The sequence below is a fragment of the Thermobia domestica genome, chromosome 5 (genome assembly GCF_964235325.1).
Source record: "Thermobia domestica chromosome 5, izTheDome1.hap1.1, whole genome shotgun sequence".
Taxonomy (NCBI): domain Eukaryota; kingdom Metazoa; phylum Arthropoda; class Insecta; order Zygentoma; family Lepismatidae; genus Thermobia; species Thermobia domestica.
The window spans coordinates 20,267,391-20,288,718 of record NC_137458.1 but is presented as its reverse complement, the minus strand read 5'-3'; the positions used below and the strand labels follow the sequence as shown (position 1 = coordinate 20,288,718).

The 21,328-nt window shown below is 37.2% G+C and overlaps 1 protein-coding gene across 1 annotated transcript in view; it reads right to left on the bottom strand.

The window, feature by feature from the left end:
- Positions 1–15,262: 15,262 nt before the first annotated feature.
- The window catches only part of LOC145685774 (proteasome subunit alpha type-6-like), a 44,653-nt gene continuing 38,587 nt past the window's right edge, over positions 15,263–21,328 (bottom strand). The window contains exon 7 of the mRNA XM_081758297.1: positions 15,263–15,580. Coding sequence (XP_081614423.1) covers positions 15,523–15,580 — 58 coding nt within the window. The 3' untranslated portion in view covers positions 15,263–15,522. The remainder of the gene's footprint in view (positions 15,581–21,328) is intronic.

Below are 21,328 nucleotides of genomic sequence, written 5' to 3'. Positions count from 1 at the left end.
ACTACTCATTTGTGCGACAATAGGAAGGAAGTAGAAATTTGCATTCTGCTTCATGTAATATGTCATGAAAAAAAAAAAACATTACAGTTATGACGTCAAAAACCAATTACGTCATAAGAACAAGGCAAATACCATTATATAAAGTATGTTTTACAGTATTTAATGCTGTGGTGCCAGTCCAGTAATGGTTGTAAGTCCTTACGTAGTGGAATTTTGTACGTAGAGAACAGAAATTCGCATAAAAAAGCATGGATATTTCGGAGAATTTACTCCTTACTGTAATTGTTTTCTCTCCATCTGTCATGATTATTTTCAATTACTAACGGAATTTTCTCCTTACTGTAATGGTTTTTCCTCCGTACAATTTTCGTTACCTAGCTGCCATTATTCCATTACAGACGGTTGTAATGTACTAGATTTCTCCATGCGTACAAGAGATTTCTCTTTATAGCTCAGTTATTCACTGCCTATACTGTGCTATACATTTTTTTTTTTTTTAACAGTACGGTACGGCCTACAGAATCAGATACAGCTGCAATAAATTTGGAGCATAGACTCTGAAACACATTGGTTGAGTTGGGACTGAGAAATGTTACTGAAACTGTCAAATTCTCGAGGTCCTATTGTACTATTGGGGGGGGGGGAGGATAGCGAGGATTAAGTTTCATGTAGAACACTGTGCAGGGATAGGATAACAGGGCTGTAAAAGGAGGTTTACAGTACGAAAGAGGAAATGAACATTACACTAGCTTGTAATGAAAAATGACAGTCAGAAAACGAGAAGTGCACATTACGGATACGAAAGGGAAAAAAAATACAGAAGGAATAACTTCCGAATTACTACTTGAAGTTACCTTTAACTATACTTCATTTGCGTTAACTTTGCACTGAATATTAGCACAAGGTTAATTATTTCTTACCTTGCACTTACGTAAATGTGTTTAAAAACTGTTGAAGTCAACCTGAAAAAAGGTATTAAAACGCCCTTCGAAGCTTGATTTGTGAGAAATACTTGAATCTACTACGCACAGAAAGCTAGAAAGTCTAGCAGATTTGCTACAAAATTATCGTGAATGAAGTATAGCACTTCGCACACTGTCAAGTAGATGCAGATAATCTTGACTTGATTAAAGGACCTTGCTCTTTTCTTATGGAAAATAGGTTTTGGTCCAATTATTTCTAAATATGCTCAAATGAAAGATCTTGGTGTATAGATAAAATCTCCATGCGCATAAATCTCCAAAGATTATATTTTTCGACTTACATGAGATTAAAGTTATGAGAGTTAGCAAACAGAAACTTCCATTTTATCCTGAGTAGCGTTGCCAATCTTTCGAAAAAGAATCATTGTACACTTAGGAAGAATTATGGATGTTCTCGCAAGATTATCATACATTGTAATAACATTAATAATAATAATAGAACCAGATGACAATAGGTGTACTGAGTTCATTTTGAAAGGAGGAAGGAATTTGATGATTGCATAAGGATATTTGAAAAAAAGAAGAAGAAGAAGAGAAAAACACAAAAATGGCAGAAATATAAAGACTGCAGCTAGGAGGTCAGCACCTAAAACATTTCGATGGTTGTTTATTTGGACGGACTTCTAAAAACTTTATTGTTTCTAGGTTTTATCCTGAACTTTTGTCATAAAATTGTTTATAGATCTGTGTTAATAAACAATCTGCGGAAACATGGTATATTTATGTATTAGTGTACAGGCATTATCGTGCATCGTACTAAGAGCCCAATTATCGTACATGTTGGCAACGCCGTCTGACAACCCAATGAAAGAGCGAGGGAAGGACTGCTCGCGACGCCTCTTTGGCCGTATCGTGAACTACAGAATACACCACTTCAATGCTCATGCTAATGGCAACCAAATGGAATCAGTATTTTAAGGCTTTGAAAATAATGTTTACGTTTTTGATTTTGTTGATTACAGCGTCATCTGTGACCGAACTCGGCTTGAATCATGGATTAATTAAATGAAGTTATTTTTGCAGAATCCAATGCAATTCTGCATTGAAAAATGCGATACAAAATAAAAAGAACATGTATCTTCGAAGAGATTTTGTTACAATAAAACTACTACTGACCTAGAGCTCTTTCAACATGGGCTTCCTTAGCTTGTCAAAAGTAAGTAACTAAATAGCAATTGCTTCAAACGATTGCAATAAATAGCACTGCTTCAAATGATTGGAATATCGATTTGTTCAGAAACACTACGTTTAAAAATTCGGAAAATGAGATTCTAATGACCCAAAGTTGGCAGTAGATGTCTGAAATTTCTGGCTTCAAAATGTCTGACATTAATCTTCACAAGCAATGTGACAGGACCTACTACAAAGAAAACATTATGTTATCCCAGCCCAAATCTAATTTTAGTAAAGATTCATGAATGTTGTTTTGAAACTAACAACAGTAAAATCTAACATGATCTTCAGACTAAAGAAGAACAATAATTTACACTTATCAATGTATAACCATTTGGTGTGTGCAGTGCTGGAAATTGGGACATGTTATTCACTTACTAAGCTCGGTTTCCTGAGCACCTTCAACCCTGCAGCTCTGGTCGACCTCCATTTTTCTATAACCATATGCCAATGCTCGGACGACCACCTTAGCTACTCTAAATCGACTTCACAATCTTTGCCACTGTTGCACGGGTCCTCATCTGACACGTCTGGTTTGGGTATAGTCGATGATGAATCTTCACTGGATCTTCGCCCAAATGGAATTTCACCCCACCTTCTTAGTTGGCGTCTTCGTGTAATGTAAGCCTCACACAGTTTTTCTGAGGCATTTCGTTTTGCCTGAGATTTAGTAGCTCCTTTATATGCGGAGTAGTAGACTGCAGATATTTCTTTCGGGAATAAATTCCTTATATCAAACGAAAGTTGTGCGAACTCTTCGTTCGTTATCGTTTTATTAGGACTATTATCTAAAACAGACTTAACCACTATGTTCGCCAAACGTCTTCTTGAACTGGTATCTAACACTCCTCCGTTGTTACGACCAATAGCGAGGATAGCTCGTCCATCTATGGTAGAATGCAAAACTTCGTTCACCTGAAAAATTGAAACAAAGATTTCCTGTAATATGATTATTGTTGGTTTATATTGGGCAGCATTATACCTCACTAGAGCAGGTCAATAAACAGTTTTGAGGACATAAATTATATATCAAAATAAGTAAACATTTATACACTTTTAGTGACATAAAATCTAAGAAGATAAATTCAATCTACTAATGAATAATCACATAAACCGAAATATATCAGGAAAACAGCGGCTCCTCTCTGACGAGTGACCATTTGCTCTCAAAATCGGCGATCCACAAACTTCGCCTATATTTAGATAAAGGGTGGTCAGGAACAAACACCGATAGAGTCTGCTTGTCCAACAACAAAGAGTAAATTTAATATGGCCGTCCAAAGTCATTCCAGTCAAGAAGTACCGGCGTTAAGAGTGATATCACAGTTGGTAGTGCATTGGAATTTAAGTCCAAAGGTCCCAGATTTGATTCCCGTTCCATTCACATTTTTTAACTCATGTTTTTGCAATCAAGCCCTTGTTCACTTCCTCCTGACATACTGAAATTATGTTTTGTAGACATACACAGTTCTAATATCAGACTAAACCTTACGCCGCAACAGCCCAAAAGGGCCAGGGCCTGCCACGCAGCTTTTTGCGGAGGGCACGTGGTCAGTGTACCGCTATCCTCAGCCGCTTTATATGCCCTTCTCGACTGGTTTGGACTCATTTTCAGAGGCTAAGTTGACCTCTGGGACTTATGGCCTGAGGTGAATAGTTCCCACTACACCACCGGGAATCGAACCCGGAGTCGCTGGATTGGCAGTCGATCACTCTACCGACTGAACTACAGGCCTTGCGGGTTTAAATCCTGCTGGTGCTTCACAGGTTCAGATGTAAACCGGAGTTGTGGTTCGAATCGCACTTTAAACTGTAGGTTTCGTCTCCGTATAGCCTCGCTACTTAACAGGTTGTTAAATCAAATCAAATACATGCAAGAAAATACTTATGAGAGTCGCTGGCAGGATCGATTATGATGATAATTCTGAGTTTAACGTCCTGTTCAGCAGCGAGGCTTATGATACGTTGACCTACTCATTATCGTGGAATTCGAACCACATGAGCTTCCGCCGGGAATTGAACCCGGGTCTCTCGCGCCAATGGCGTGTGCACTAACCGCTTAGCCACGGAGCTCGCTGGAATGATCGAATCTTGATGTGAAATGAGTTGATCTATCTATATAAGTTGATTATTGGTCTATACTGAAATATTCTATACGCAACACAATACTGTATTAACAAGGATAAAATAAATGAAAAGGTCGGTTGCAAGAGCAAATAGTCTTTAGAAATATACATCGCTATTACGCGATTTTGAAATATATGTTTGAAACATTTTGTACGTACCTTTTCATGTTTTAAATGCTTGTTTTGCTCTTTTTTTAAAAAAAGAAAAAAAAACTTTTTTCCCAGCCCTGCTGTGCAACAACAGACATTTCTATTTTGATAACGTTTTCAACCAAGAAGTCAATTTCCCTCCATATATTCTTGGAAATATCTCCGGAAGTACTTGCCACAAAAAGACAAGATAAATATCGCTGAAGTGAACTCTACACACTTTCAAACTTCAATTACTTCAATTTGTTTTACCTTGTTCATGAGCGAGAAACGATGATAGGAAAAATCCCTTTTCTCTATTTACTTCGAAAACTCTCCCTTAATGGATTTTTTTACACATCCAATGGATGTGACACTTATCTACAGTTTTTGTAACGTTGTTGGTCCGATCAGGTTGAATAATCTATTTTTGGTGATCTTTTAAAATGTGATTTGAAAACATTAAATTGTACCCATGTTCGGAACATTACTGACTTCACCATGCTTTGTATACAACAACTATATCCAAATATTTCAACAAGTAGGCCTACTCACCAATACTGATAGCAGGAATCATTTACACTTAAAAAAGCAACCAAGTATTTTCAATACACACTGTGATCTTCAGGGTTAAAAGTATAGTTGGGAAATGAAACATTGATCACAATGTGACGTGTCTGAAGCTAAAAAGCAAACACAGACGAGTCCTGCTACCGGTATTGGTGAGTACTTGTTAAAATGCCAACTAACGTCTCTCCACGGTACATGGACTTCTATATCCAAACATGTTGTAAAAGGGTTCGTCTGTGTTGAACAGAACAAGATTCGAGTTAATATTATCCACTGTTAGGGAGATATTGGTATTTCCGTCTTGTAACATAACTTTCGGCGCCACGAGAAATGCATTTTCTTCCTCATGTTATCTTCCGCATTAATTGCGGTGGGTTTAAAATATTTTACAATTATTAATACTTCGTCATTCTGATTCAAATTATATTAGTTTCATTTTAATATTTTTTTGAGTGCTTGTTTGTAAGATTCTTCCCCATGGATATACCCAATGTCACTTGGCATGCAAAAATGTTCACCCCCTACACAACCAGGGTACCGCGACACACTAATGTGATGTCCAGATTGGTGTTACGCAAAACGAAAAATGTTGAACACTTCTGTAAATAATTATAAACTACTTATTTGTAGGACTAAAACTGTCACACATGAAATTAAGACTAAAAGAATATGAGTAATATACGGTACAAGTGAACTGACCCTAGTAGGATGCAGGGGGCGCGGTGGCTCAGTGGTAGAGCGTTCACCTCCGGTGCTTGGGGTCCCTGGTTCGATCCCAGCTCACGCCGTGTGAACTTTGTGGTGGACAAACACCGTGCTCGTGGGTTTTCTCGGGGTAGTCCCGTTTCCTTCTACTTTCTTCATTCCACCATTTCATTCATCTCTCATTATCACCGTCTCCTTTAGCCTAACCGGCTTAATCGTGGGACGTAAAACTTAAATATTTAATTTTTCGTTTCCTAGTGTGATGTATCTTACGAGGAAACCGATTCAAGTGTGACACAAAATTGTAAATGAGTTTATGCGCAAACGAAGTGCTTTTGTTTACAATTAAACCCATTAGAGGGAAAAACCCTCGATCTCAATCGTTCCGAAAATATAGGGGAATAAGGGGAAGGCTGGTGCTTCGATATTTTGCTAAGTTTTGAATATGTAGCGTTAGTACAAGTAAAAGAGTCTTTTAAAAATGAATAATTCCTTCATCCAGAAAACTGTAGTAATATGTCGCCTTAGACATGAGGGTTACAAAACCGAAGAGTCCATAAAAAGTTCTAGGGGAAGAATGTTTTGGACTGGAAAAGCGAAAATATTGGAGTTCCATTGTTGCCTGAAATAGGCATGTCAGGCATCTATGTTCAGGTGTCTTGGTACGTTGAATCGAATAAAAGTATTATCAGTCAAATAGGATAAAAAATGTGAAAAAAAAAGTTGACTGAAAAAAAAGTAAATGTGAAAAACTTTCCAAACATTTATAATTTCTACAATTATTAACCGATCGGAACTATATATGATAATATATAAGGCGTACCGGTTTTCGTTTTTTAGGTTGAAGATACTAGCCCCTATTTTTGCTTATTAATCCACTGTCATACTTATATTTGCAACAATATGTGTTTATGATGCATATTATTTGTTTTTCTATAGTACTTTGGCACAGAATATAAGATTGTATTTTTGTTCACATAACTCTGTTCCTTTGCCAGTGTAATTAATACATTTTCATATCACCTTTTCTCATTTTCTATGAACTAACGACATGACATATTAGCATGTAATATCACACAATTTTGTACTTTGTGTCAATGACGTTTGTTACTCCTTAAGCTCCTTCTTTTCCGGCCCCAGGTAAAAGCTACGCCACTCACCTCAAATTCAACACCACTTTTATTCCACCCTGGCGCATCTTTCTTAACATTTCAATGCAATTTTCAAACATATTCACTCGCAACATAGCCTAAAATTCGCAAAATATCGGAGCACCAACCTTCCCCTTATTCCCCTATTATCTCCGGAACGGTTGAGATTGAGGAGTTTTCCCTCTAATGGGTTTAATTGTATACAAAAGCACTTCATTTGCGCATAAACTCATCCACAATTTCGTGTCACACTTGAATCGGTTTCCTCGTTAGTATATTGTAGAAACGATTATTTTTAAGAGTCTTTGACTTTCACTGATTCATTTCAGATTCCCTGATTTTTCCCCAGGTGAATGTGAACCGTTAATAATCCTTAAAAATAGTTTATATATTTTTCGTTAAACCTTTTGAGGATTTTGTGTTAACATAGGACAATTACTCAAGTTTCGTCAGCCGATTACTTACATAATTCCTGCTGTGGCCCACAAACGTCTCAATAATTTGACGTTCTGTTCATTTTGGACATTTGTAGAATGGAAGGACTGTGGCAAAAGACCTGGTTCCATTCTGTTTGCTTCATTTAAAGCTAATTCTGCATCTTCATCCAGCAGAATACTAGAAGCGGATGATAAGACTAGCACTATCTACCAAGGAAGTTATCTTCTTACATACAACCACTTTACAATTTTCCTTAAAAAGAAATAAATGATAAATTGTATGCAAAAACGAACAATGTATTAATTTAACACTAACAACAACGAGTGAATGTAGCCAGGTTCCTTCATTTCATCTCACCTCCAATGGTATTGTTGTCTACGAAATGTGGAAGATTTTTCTTCTTATTTCAGTTGGAGATAACTGGCAAGAAGGTCAAAAAGTAAACCATTACCTGATGTATTCGCAACAATAATACAAAATAAGATACGTCGTTTTCTTTTTTTCCAGATATGTGTAATATATGCTCTTTTGCAACTCTACTTTCTTAAAAAGAAAAAAATCTCATCCAGAGAGCTTGATTTGCGAAATAGGTATTTCGACGTCACTGCGAACGATGATGGTAGTCGTTCAAATTGCCTCGAAAAAGACACCGCTTTGAAGGCTGGTCTCATTTGGTGTCTAGTTTCAAGGCCCAAGCGTTGTAATAGGAATTATGAAACATCCTCTCTCTCCCTCTCTCTCTCTCTCTGTGTGTGTTTTTGTTTGTTTGTTTTTGTCTTTCCATGAAAAAGTGGTTATATTTTTCGCCCTGTAATCAAGCGGTCCCGGGGTTCGATTTCCGGTGGGAACAAAAGTGGTTCGAATCGCACGTTCGAACTTCGAAATGTATGTCCCGTCCTTACCATATCATCATCGTCTCATGACAGGCAATGGCAGTTCACTTTGCCACACTGAGTGTCCATTGTAAAATATGTGGTAGAGCTTGGAATAATCCTACAGTCTAAAGCCATTAAAAAAAATAGACCGCAGTTTAGAAGTACAAGGAACCGAAGTCACACCTCATGGGATTCTGAAGTTTTGCTCAGAGAATATCTGTCCCATGATTAAAATGTAGGCAAGCCCTACAACAAGACTAAGGCGAACTGAACGACTACAATCATCTCTCTCAATGACTCTCATCTCTCTCTCTCTCTCTCTCTCTCTCTCTAAGTACACATATCTCAAAGCCTAAGTTAATGCCTGCTCTCTCGATTAGGTCTCTCTCCTTGTTTGTACCAATTACCGGTTAAACGTTAACCGTTGAGCTAATGTATCTTGCCCTTAAGCAAGCAATCATAGGCCACACGATATGGAAAACGTTGGAATAATTAATCAAAATCGGTAAAATCATCTGTGCACATAATGCCATTGATTTAAAGCTTATATTTATTGAATGTCATTGAAGCTATTCAGCAATGATCCATCAACAATGGGTATTAGGAAACATTAGTGAAGTTATGATAAAAGAAACCAACATGGCTAGTAAGCAGCCTTCTCTGAATATGGCTTCCTCTACATTATTGTGTATTTTGCGTAAAATCGAGCTCGAACTCTGCGCACCTTAAGCTCTCGATTAATAATGCACAAAAAGTCTAATGATCGATATTTTAGCTAACAAAGATTGATATAATAGCAATCGTTAATTGATATTAAATTCTCATCAGCATTAGATTCCTCAAAGGCAAAACAAGTAGAGAGCTATCGATTGTTCTACATAATATTAATCACTCGTAATTTTGAATGGATCTAAAAGGTACATAGTTTAAAGGAAAAAAAAAAAAAAAAAAAAAAAACATGTTTCTATCGTATAGAAACTGAGGTACTTCCGATTTTATACAACAAACCTCTATAGGTGCACATAACATTAATTTTAGAGTGAAAATTATGTGACCGGACCGGGAATCGAACCCAGGAGCTTTGTGCTTAAGTCTCAATGCGCCACCCACTCGATTTACTTCCCAAAACACAATTTCCAGTCTTGCTGCTGATGCTCTTTCTCTCAAGACTATATAAAGAGTGAGCTTGTACTACTGATGTCTGATAATAATGAACACCTATACGGAAGAATTAAGGAAAAAAGTAATAGAATTGTTATCTGCACGTATAGACGTTTGGTGTAAAAAATAGGAAGTGCCTCATTTGTACACTGAATTATTGCTTCCGTAAAGGTGTTTATCAGACACCGGGACAAAACTGAGATTTTTAGTACTCTCTGAGTGGTCTTGAGAAATTTCTAAATGCATATTAAAGTTTAAAGGGTTTGTACTACTTATTACATTTAACGTACAGTTATAAACAATACATCAAGTAAAAGAGCAACTCAAACAGTTTTTGCTATAAGTGTTGAATGTGAGCACCATTCATCACACGGCACACATCGGATCGACCCACTGGGAAGTGTGAAAGCCGGAATGAGCAGAGGCAAAAGAGTAACAGAGGCGGACACTATACAACTAGGAACAAATTTGCTCCACAAGTACTACAGAAATAAACTTTTTCGCTCTGATCCTGCATTTCTCGATTTCCCATTTATGCTCATTTCGCTTGTGCACTTTTTTAAAATGAAATTTTACGCTTTTCACAATATCAAACTACTTCATTCACACTGTCGATTTTTGTTATTTGTGTTGGATGCATGTATTTGAGTTTAGAGTCTCTTTAAGAACCAATGCTATACAGCTTAACGTACAAACCACATGAGCTCTCAACGGCAATTGAACTTATAATAAATGAAATCTTTCAGTTTAGCGTCCCACGTTTATGCCCTTTAGGCTAAGGGAGACGATGATTAAAGCAAGTGAATGATGATGGAAGAACTGGTGGAATGAGAATCTGGGAGGGAACGGGAATACTCGACAAAAAAGACTGACAAGTTGTTGTTCATCGCAAACTTACTTGGCTAGGTATGGAACCAAGGACCCCACGCACCAGCGGTAGGCGCTCTACCACTGAAACACCGTGTCTCCCTCGATAGTCACAAAGTGATCCTTTAAGAGTATAATAATTGTTGGAATTCCTTGTTACTAGTGTTTCGATGACGATCGCGTATCGTCGGTACATACTCCGCCTACATACACTTGCGTGATAATGACGCAAACTTCTTAATGTTGTTTTTAAGTTAACACTACACTTACATGGTTCAGTGTATACATAAACTAATTCCTTAAAAATGCTCTTCATTTGTAAATTACTAAACATAGCTTCCTCATGGCTATGTGGATAGCGTACGCATCTTTGGCTCGGGAGGCCCGTGTTCGATTCCCGGCAGAAGCTCATGTAGTTCGGGTCTTATGTTAAGCTGTAGCTCCACGTCTCATACAGGCTCCTGCTGAAAAGGACGCTAAATTCAAATTGAAAATCAAATCTAAATTACTACATCTTTCCTGTAAATTGCCAGCTTTTGGCACCCGAATACAAAATCTGCAGCAAATGCAACACACAATTGTGTGCGGTGTTTTAAGGCTAGTGACTTCAGGCCTTCCTTCATTTCCCAGTGGATTACTATGAAACGGATCTTTTCTTGAAAGCATTCGTAGCAGAATGGAGATCCCCTGTTGGAATAGACCTATTTAAACATTACAATATGAGTTTCCTAAAAAGATATTTAAAAAAAAAAAAAAAAAAAAAAAGTTCGTACGTGCATTCGAAGTGTAGAAGTATTTTGTAATATTTTTCGTGTCTTTATTGATAAGAGCTTCTAGATGCAGTTATGTCATCACATAAGTAAAATACACACCAATCTGTGCTGGGTGGTCTGTACAAGCTAGTCTTGCATCAAATCCGAACCAGGGAGGGCGAAGCGAGAAGCACAAGCGGAAGGTTATGAAGTGTGTCATAATGTTTAAAGCACTGACTCCCAACCTGAGTGTTTACCTGGCACCTCCTTTTTAAACCCTATACACTTCTCGCTCATTGGCCATGTGTACTTTTTGTCTGACCCATCAATGATTTCAGATTCAGCATTGAAATGTCCAATTTTCAATAATAATAATAATAATAATAATAATAATAATAATAATAATAATAACGATGGTATAGTAATAACCATATTTTCATCTTTAGTTCTTTTGTGGCTATATGGTTAGCATACACGTCTTCAGCGCGGGAGACCTGAGTCAAGGGGACCTCACCATGCTCGGTAAAATATATATTGTCCAACATTTAAAAATACTTATTAAAAAAATGCAAGATTATTTTTCTCATTGTGCGTATTTTTTAATGAATGCGTCTTGTTTAAAAAAAGAACAGCGATAGTCTCATTAATTAAGTCCTAATCTCTCGCATGACAATCAAAAATACCCAAAGTGATTTATCTGATATAGACTGACAAAATATACAACAAATAGTTCCGGGGTCTTCCCCCCCCCCCCCCCCCCCAGGAAATGGTGTTGATTTCGAGACTTCAAAATTTAGAATATTCGGAAATGGCTACCGTAAACACCAATGAGTTTCCGAGAAAATTTTGGATGAATTTGTTGTATCGCATGAACCTATTCCCATTTGAAAAACCGAAAGTTGAATCCAATATGGCAGATACAAGATGGCGGCTGGTGATGATAACACGTGTCAGACGAGCAGTACTTGATCCAACTTCTTTTGCATATGCCCACATTCATGTTCAGTTACATCTACAGAAACTAAAAGCAATTTTGTGACCAAGCGTTATAGTAGTGTATGAATTCCGGACACATGGAGACCCATAAATATGCAAATTACCCGTATGGCCCGCTAAAATTAGTACAATACACTTTGGGCCGAGGAGAACTTTGCATTTAAATCAATTTTAGACTAGTCCGAGGGGACACTTCGCGAATGTACCTTGTAAGATGTAACATGGAGAGAACATTCTTCTTATGAAATTACTTTTTACAACAACGAGACCATTATTAGTTGAGACTGTAACTACTACAACAACACGAGTTACTAGTGAACAGGGATGTAATGGAGGATATACGATGGTATACGGGGTATATTCACCTCTAATTTTTGGAAACTATCGTATAGCCACCTAAAATTTAGAAAGTACGCGGTAATACGCTACAATCGATCCATAGTATATTCACTTCATTGGAACAAACAACAACTGTTTTGTATGTACTGTATTTCAAAACCAAAAAAAAAATCACTAAATGGATGGTCGTCAGGCTGTTGCCACGAGTGATGTCTAAATTCTTTTAAAATGTTTGCGTTTACCGGGTTTGGGAGTTGAGTTTTCTCAGAATCCCTTCTATAATGGAAAACAGCATCCTGAACCTGAAGTGTTTTTTCTCAAGATGTCAGATGCGCAGTTCCTACCTTCTGCAAGCTGACCTGTGGTATTATTATGAAAAGCCAATCTTTTTCCAAATGTTTTTCTTAAAAACTCTCTTGTTTCTAAAGAAAAGTGGGAGATAGAGTTGAGGGTGAGGAATAAGGCATATATTCATGTGGTGACATTGAAAATTTTCTGTTTTGACATAGGAATGACCACAGTTTTCATGCCCTCTTTGATCCAAATTCAGTCTGCAAATGGGATACAATTTGAGCGAGGCAATATGGGATGGAAGCAGCTCCTTTCTAATCGCCGAAGGAGATTCTGAAAAACTGTGGACTTTAATTCAAGGGTTAAGAGAAAATTAAATGAATACATCTGCGCCAAGAAATCGTTGATCTCCACAAAAATAACAAAACATCTTACAAATCGTCAGTCTAGTTTGAAGCATTCACCGTCGTTCCCAATACCATCAACTACAACAGCGAACCTTGAATTAATAGTGTTCATTTGTAGCCGCAATTGACATCAAAGAAAGCGGCAATTGATTTGTATAAATACTCAGCAGCTGGTACTGTAATAGTATTTTTCCCGCAAACCTACTGGGCAAAAAAGGAGGGGGTAAAAATTAACATGTTCTTTGTGTTTCGGTTTCATTCAGACAAAAAAATATTTGAAGAAAATTTGTTAACAGGAGGGGGTAGAAAAAACAAAAGTCAGGAAAGATTTGTACCGTATGTGCATGTCACAGCAATCTTTGATTATTTCAGTAAAGCAGTCACTGCGAATATATTCGATTAGAAGTGTTTAAACTTTCTTTCTGGGTTGACGAATTAAGAGTTGCTTCCAATTTGCAAGATACCCAAGAAGGTACTAGAAAATCGGTTAAAATGGAAAAGAGACAATACCTTTGTAAATTTCGTTGATGAAAATATAAAAGCAAAGATATCAAGAAAAATCGAAAGAACATGTTAATTTGCCAGCTACTACTTCAGAGAAAGACGTAAGTATATATATATTTATTTATTTCCTAGCCAATACACATTTTTATTTATTTCCTATAACGTACATAGGAACCCAACACATACGGATCTTCAACCAGCTTCCATCACAAGTCACAACGTGTTACAGTGCTAAACACCTTGATATAGAAAACAGTTTCCGTAAATAACGAGGAAGCTGACAAGAGAAATTCAACCATCTTCGTTCGACGCTACAAAAGGATGATTGCATTCTTACAGATATCAACATGACTACAAAAAGGGCCCCGTTCTCCCAACATAAAAAAGTTAAGAGTGAGAATTATTTCTCTACTACAGTATTGTCTTTCATTGGTCGCATCTCTGATAAACTCAGCAGAATACTTGCCTTGCCAGATATATTATAAGAGTTATTAATAAACCTCCAGCCAAGATCAGATCATTAATCAAATGAGTGAAACAACTTTCACTTGCGTACTACTGATGTATATCGTATACCATGTGAAACTGGCAGATCATACATAGGACAAACTGGAGGTACAATAGAACAACGATGTAAAGAACACAGAATAGATTTTACAAATACCCCATAGTAGTCGTGTGCAGTAATTTTTGAGACAGAATAATAAAGAAAGCCATAGCTATTTCACAATAGAGACAATATAAGGAACAGTCTCAATAGAGACAATGGGTTTAAACTCAGTCCTATGTGGTCGGCCATTTTCAGGAACAAAAAAGACATTCAACGAAGTCATTTCTCGTAGCCACAAAATTGCCAATGAGGAGTCAGCATCCTCAGCCAAACGGAAGTCAGCATTTCTCTCAGCCAATCACAAGCACCCAATCATAGCTCCGCCCTAGTAACCAAAATATACATGCCTACATCTCCGGTCTCATCATAAAGAAGTGACATTTTTTCACTTTCAAAAATACTGAGTATTAATATACAGGGTGGCGCGGAGCCGATTGGCCTATTTCAAAGTTGAATATTGTTCAGACGCTATAGCTTGGAGTCAATTGTGGCTGGGAGATAAAACGTCGATAGGATGCCATTTCATAAGAACACTGCAACAGTTACAATGTTCTGTAATGCCAGGTAACAATGAAATGTCTGAGCAATCGCTGCACTTTAATGACTGACTTCGTTTCATAAAGTACGGAAGAAAAAAAAAATTCAACGCTCCAATGATGTTCATGGCAACTGTTATGGTATTCCCATAAATTGGCATCCCTTCCCTTCACATCTCCCACCCGTAACCCACTCCAAACTATCGCGCCTGCGCAATATTCAACTTTGAAATGTGTCAGTCGGCTCCGCGCCACTCTGTATTATACTGTACTACGTAAATCGAAGACTGATGCTATAAAATTTGATACAAGAATTGATCCACTTGTGTGCTGGAACGAATGTTAAAAATATCGAGAAAAATAACAAGAAACAGACTCACCGGGAAAAGCAGTGCTAAGAACATCTTATCTTAGCTGCCAATCATACATCGAATGGTTGTGCAGGACAATGTGGAATGTCGGGCTTAATTGTGCATTCTTTTATTCACGTAAAGAAGGTTGCCAGCTCATGCTATTTTTTCTTGGTGCCAATATTGTATGTATCTTTTTAATTGCATACTGTCTCCCACTTCTTGCTTTACCATTCCCTATATGTGTCTATCTTATTTTGTATATAAAGGAAGTATTGTATTAGAAAGGAAAACAATAATTGAAATTTTTATCATTTTAATAATGTTAGAAAATCCTTAAGAATACCTTCACATTTCGTTACAATATTTCACTTAAAAATTTAACAAGAGAAAGACCATCCACGCATTGTGCCGTTCAGTTCACTACATAATGTTCAAAGTAAATAAAACAAACAACATCGCAACTCATGAGCTGTCTGTGAACTCAAATTAACAACTGATGTCTTTCTTTGATTTTTATTGAAATTATAACTTTTTTTTCAGACACACTTCGCTGCTTCTAATCTCTCTCTGCAATTGCCGTTAGATGAACATCAATCTCGCGTTCATTCAAGATTCTGAAAAGAAGAAATAATCAGTTGTAAATACAAACAATGGAATAAGGTGGATTTTTTTTTTTTTTTAAAGAAGTAATCCGATATACAATGTGTATAAGCTTAAATCCGTTGTTTACTATAGATGGCGTTCGGCGTTCGTGCGCGTATGAAGCCACCACGGGCATGCCAGATCTGTTGTTTGTATGAGTTGGACATCTGGCAACACGAAATCAGTGCGCATCGTCAGCGTGCAAACAACACACAGTGTGCCGTTGTGCCAAAGAGCATATGCAAAAGCTCTACTTTTCTGTTTCCATTTGAAGGAATCGGCTGCCGACTCGAATCGAATGCTTGTGGAGGCTTATGGTGACAGTGCTGCATCGGAAACAACGTGCCGAAATTGGTTTCGTCGGTTCAAAGACATCAATTTTGACCTGAGCGACAAGCATGAAAATCGGCCCCGGAAGTTTGAGGACGATTAACTGCAGACTCTTTTGAACGAGGACGATACCCAATCGCAGAAAAATGCTTGCCGAGCAATTGGGTGTTACTCAAGCAGCCATTTCCCATGCGTCTACGTGCCATGGGAAAGGTTCAAAAGATCGGAAAATGGATGCCGCATGAATTGACCGATCGGCAGCTGGAGAGACGCCAAAACACATGCGAAATCTTACTCTCCAGACAAAAAAGAAAGTCGTTCCTGTATCGGATTGTGACGGGCGATGAAAACTGGATATATTTCGGGAAACCTAAAAGTAAGGAATCGTGGGTTGATCCCGGCCAACCCTCAACATATTCCTCAAGACCAAATCGTTTCGGACGAAAAACGATGCTGTGTGTTTGCTGGGGTCAACAGGATATCGTCTACTTTGAGCTGTTGAAACCTGGTGAAAAACTGTCAATACTCACCGCTACCACCAACTGATCCAATTGCACCGTGCTCTGTGTGAAAAAAAGGCCGGAGTATCACTAAAGCCATGACAAACTGATTTTCCTCTACGACAACGCCTCATCGCACATGTCAACAGTGGTCCAAAACTACTTGAAGACACTCAAGTACTCCATCCCGATTATTCACTAGATCTGGCCTCTTCAGACTACTATCTGTTTGCGTCAATGCGCCACGCCCTTACTAAGCAGCACTTTAATTCGTATGCACACGCCGGAAAATGGCTTCATGGGTGGTTTGCCTCGAAAGAGAAGGACTTCTTTTGGAGTGGTATCCACAAATTGCCCGAGAGGTGGGCAAAATGTGTAGCAAGTACTTTGAATAAATTTCTTTTTGCTTTCTATGAACAAAACATATGTTTTTCTAAATACAAAACATCGGATTTAACCTTATACACATGGTATATATAATATATATATATATATATATATATATATATATATATATATATATATAATAGTCAAGACCACACACGCATACGTTAAAGTTCTTTCGCTAAAATGCTTAAGACACCTTGTATATATTGGTCGGCGAAGCAGTGACAATGTTCACTCCGGTAGAGGCAAATTCATTCGCACCTGTCATCTATTGCGCGAATTACGGATTTCGTCAATCATTTAATATTAATCAATGAAACTTCAGTGGAAGCAAATTGTTGAAGAATAGGATTCTCCAGAGAATTGGGGATTTCATTACAAACCATTTTCTGCGTATTCGTCTTTAGGTTGCGATACAATTTGTTACATTAATTTGGTGGTAAAAGAATTATATTCGTGATAACTGATCATCACTGAATTGTCCATTCAACTCCAATAGAAACAAGGTGTGTGCGCTCTGGCTATTGCAACAATTGCAACAATTATTTTTTTCTCTATGGGAATTCCTATAATTATTTACATTTACTTGAAATTTATTTACATGCTTTTAGTAATTCTGCTAGAAAATAATCAAATATTAAACGTAGTTTAACCCTCGCACTACCTAGGTATGTTTGTACCTAGGTTTGTAACGCGGACTACCAAGAGGATGGGAGGTCATTTTGTGCCTACTTGTTAAGATTAAATATACGAGGCCCATTGTAAAAGTCATGGCAACATTTTTTTTCTCTAAAATGGTAACGAATTAAAAAAAAAAAATCTGAAATACACAAATGGAATAATAGTTCATATATAAACATTACCTGTAGGGAGATGGATGAACACACACCCCTAAGATATAGCACGAGAAAAAGACGAAAAAAAATGTCGTTTCAAACGTATTTTACTGTCAATTGCAACAGTGCACAATAGTACAACAGGGCAAGAACACATAACTGTAACATCTTAGAGTTTCTCGAAGTAGTCTCCCAGAGAATCCATGACACACTGCCGTACTTTGTAATGTACAATTGTGTACTGTTGCAATTTACAGTAAAACACGTTTGAAACGACAATTTTTTTCGTCTTTTTCTCGTGCTATATCTTTATAGTGGTGTGTGTTCATCCATCTCCCTACAGGTAATGTTTACATATGAACTAACCTTCCATTTGCATATTTCAGAATTTTTTTTGATCGTTACCATTTTCGAAAAAAAAAAAATACTTGCCATGACTTTTGCAACGGCCCTCGTATCTCGTAAAAGTAACAAATTAGGAATTCTCACAAAAATCTACAGAGACTGAAATGAACAGCACATAGTATAAGACTAACAGGTATTTATTACACTGTCATCTAGGAGTGACACTTCTGAATGTCAGTCACATCTACCAACGAAGGGAAGGGGTTATTTTGTGCCCACCAACTGAAAATAGCTAATTTTATGAGACACACTAACTTTCAATTTGAACCAATGTAAGGTATATGCTTTAGCTAAACATTTGGATAACATATTTTCTTACAATTTTAAAGAAGCTATTAGACGACTAATTAGAAAAAATATACTGTGGTGTGCACTAAGAAGCCGTTCTCGTCGGTAGTCGGAGGGTTAAGGAAAACTAATCAAATGACGGCTGAAAACATTATCTTTTCCCAACGCTTTGATAAACTAACATCAACTTATCACATCAAAGTATGCATTTTAATGCAATAATTCATATAAAACAGAGCAAATACTGTTATCTTTCTTGTGCGTCCTCGGCTATCCTTTGAACGGAACACAAGAGAAACAAAACAAATTAAATGGTTCAATAAGTAATAGGAGATCTGGACTACATGAATAAGCGAAGTGAAATTTACGAACTTTTATACAAAAAATTACACAAGACACTAGCATCTCACAGGTAACAATATTTGCTACAATATTTTACAGGGTGTCCCAAAAGTCAGCATCCATCAAGTATGATATTTTAATTTATTAAGATAATGAATTTATTTGCTTTGGTTTGTTCCGTGCTTAAGGTATAAGTGAAAAAAAAAAATTAAGAACAGATAAGAAAGACACTAAGTTAATACTGTATGGATAACAATAAGTAAATGATATAGAATGTCATGACCGATCAGTATGAAACTGTATACCTACTTTTGGGCCACTCTGTATATCAATAAATTAACATAAATGGATCTACCTCTCACTGTGACCTCCAGGTCAAGATATTTGTAGCTTTCTACTCCTTGAAGAAATGAATTCTTTGAAAAATCAAAGGTTTTCTCATGAGAACATTGTTCGGTTAGTATATCTTTCATTGTATAATCATTCTAGCATAACCCTTTGTAATGTTTCATAGACTTTGTGAATACTCTGTAGAGTGGCCTACTTCCTTCTGGTTTTCTTATTATTATTTTTGCTCCTAATTGTGTAAATTAACCTCGCAAGTTCATTAAAACTAACTCTACGGCATATTGAACTCAAAGGATTAATGCCGTATTCACAAAAGCTCTCCACTGATTTCTGTCCTTAGCCAAGTGAATCCAGTTTCTACTGTGTATTCCTATTTTCAGCAAGATCAATCTTAATAGTGTTCCCCAACCAGCGCCTAAATCTTCCTAATGATCTTTCCTCGAATCGGTTTTCAGTTAAAATTTTAAAAGCGTTCCTACTTTCTTCCATTCTGGCTACATGACCTGCCCACCTAAGCACAATGTGTTATTCGATCAACCCAGGGGGATTTAACTGGAAAAATTGAAACCCGTTAAAATACGTGATATTTAGTAGATTGTAAGACAAGGGTTCTATGAAGAATATCAATAAGAATTGTCATTATCTGCGACAGGGAAGTCGCATAAAGGCCCCAAGTCGACCAAAGTAACTCATGTTGTGCGGCGTTGAAAATGACAGTCAGAAACTAAAGGTATCTCCAAACATTAAAGGTATTATCTGTGTTTGGACTGACATTGCTGTGTATTTTGAACTAACTTTCATAAGTATGTCTAGCAGTGTTTTACGTCTGTGAACCCTCAGTAGAAACATCTGACCTACAGCAATGCCATCAAGTCTTATTAATGTAGTGTAGATTGGAAGTCCCTTATACAGTCGTATACAGACGTCAGATTGATTTTAGTTCATGCACTAGAATGTATATAAAATAATATGAAGAAAAATTCTGCGCATGTTTGCGCTTCTAACAATTATATATTTGTTCAGGATGGCGTCCTCAATCTTCCGGCAAGCAATATTTGATGTTTGGTCGCGTCACCAGGAAACTGAACGTTTTAAGAAGGTGTATGAACTTGTTTCGAAAATAGTCAGCGTTGAACACTTTTCTGACGATGCTGAAAAGAATTTAACGGTATCTGTAAGAAGCTTACGTCAGAAAGTTGAGTACAGGTGAGACAAATCTCATCGTCATCGTGAACGATTTCTTACATCGAGTGCAGACTGGTTATGTGGGAACATAGGTTTACCAGACGCTGTTCGAAAGCTACTACCTTCTGCATCAACTGACAAACCATCTGCTACTTCTGGAAGACCACCGAAGACATTCAGTGAGTGCTGCGAGAAAACTAAGAAAAGGAAGCTCAGAGACTTCGTCGCATCAAATAGCTTGGAGCAGATATCCACTGCTGCGCAAATGAAGATTCGAGAAGAGGGCAAAATGGATTCTGCGACATTAGTGAAAGAACTATCAGGGGTGTCACCTCGTCGAGGGACCAGTATAAAAAAGATGTGCAGTTGAGTGTCTAATGCGGGAAAAGAAAGAAGAGTATATCTGCAGATCAAGCTCTGGCACTAACTGTTGATGCAAATCTTTCAACTAATACATTATGTTACAAGGGCAAACCAATAGTGTGGACCTTAATACATATCCCTCTTACAACGCTGTGAAGCAAGCAAAGAGTGCATACTATCCCCTAAATGTTACGGTCACTGAAACTGTACATGAAATTCCTGTCCAGTCCTTAGTCGATCACAGAGAGTGTGTAGCACAGCAAGAAGTGTTTGCAAACGTGCCGGAAACTTGTAAGTGATCTTTACTGTATTGTAAAATAAGGATGTGATGGTTCCCAACAAATGCGTTATAAGCAAAGGTTTCAAAGTGAAAGTGCGTGTGATGATAATTTATTCAACATTTCAATGGTGTCAATTCAACTTTATTTCAAAGATAGTGTAAGTAAGCAAATCTTGTGGCAAAATCCAAGTTCTGGGTCAATTCGATACTGTCGACTGATTAAATTTATTTTTGCAAAAGAAACACGTGATTTTGTAGCCAAAGAAGTAAATGGTATTGAAGAACAACTTAAGATGCTGTCTCCTACATGAGACAATAAATAACATGAATTTTTCTGTTCATAGTTCCTAGTTCTCAGTGTGATAAATGGCAAAATATATAGTGTTTTGTCATCATATTCATCCTCCCAATATTGGCTTTTGTGTGGAGCAACACCTAAAGAGATGAATCAGGGCA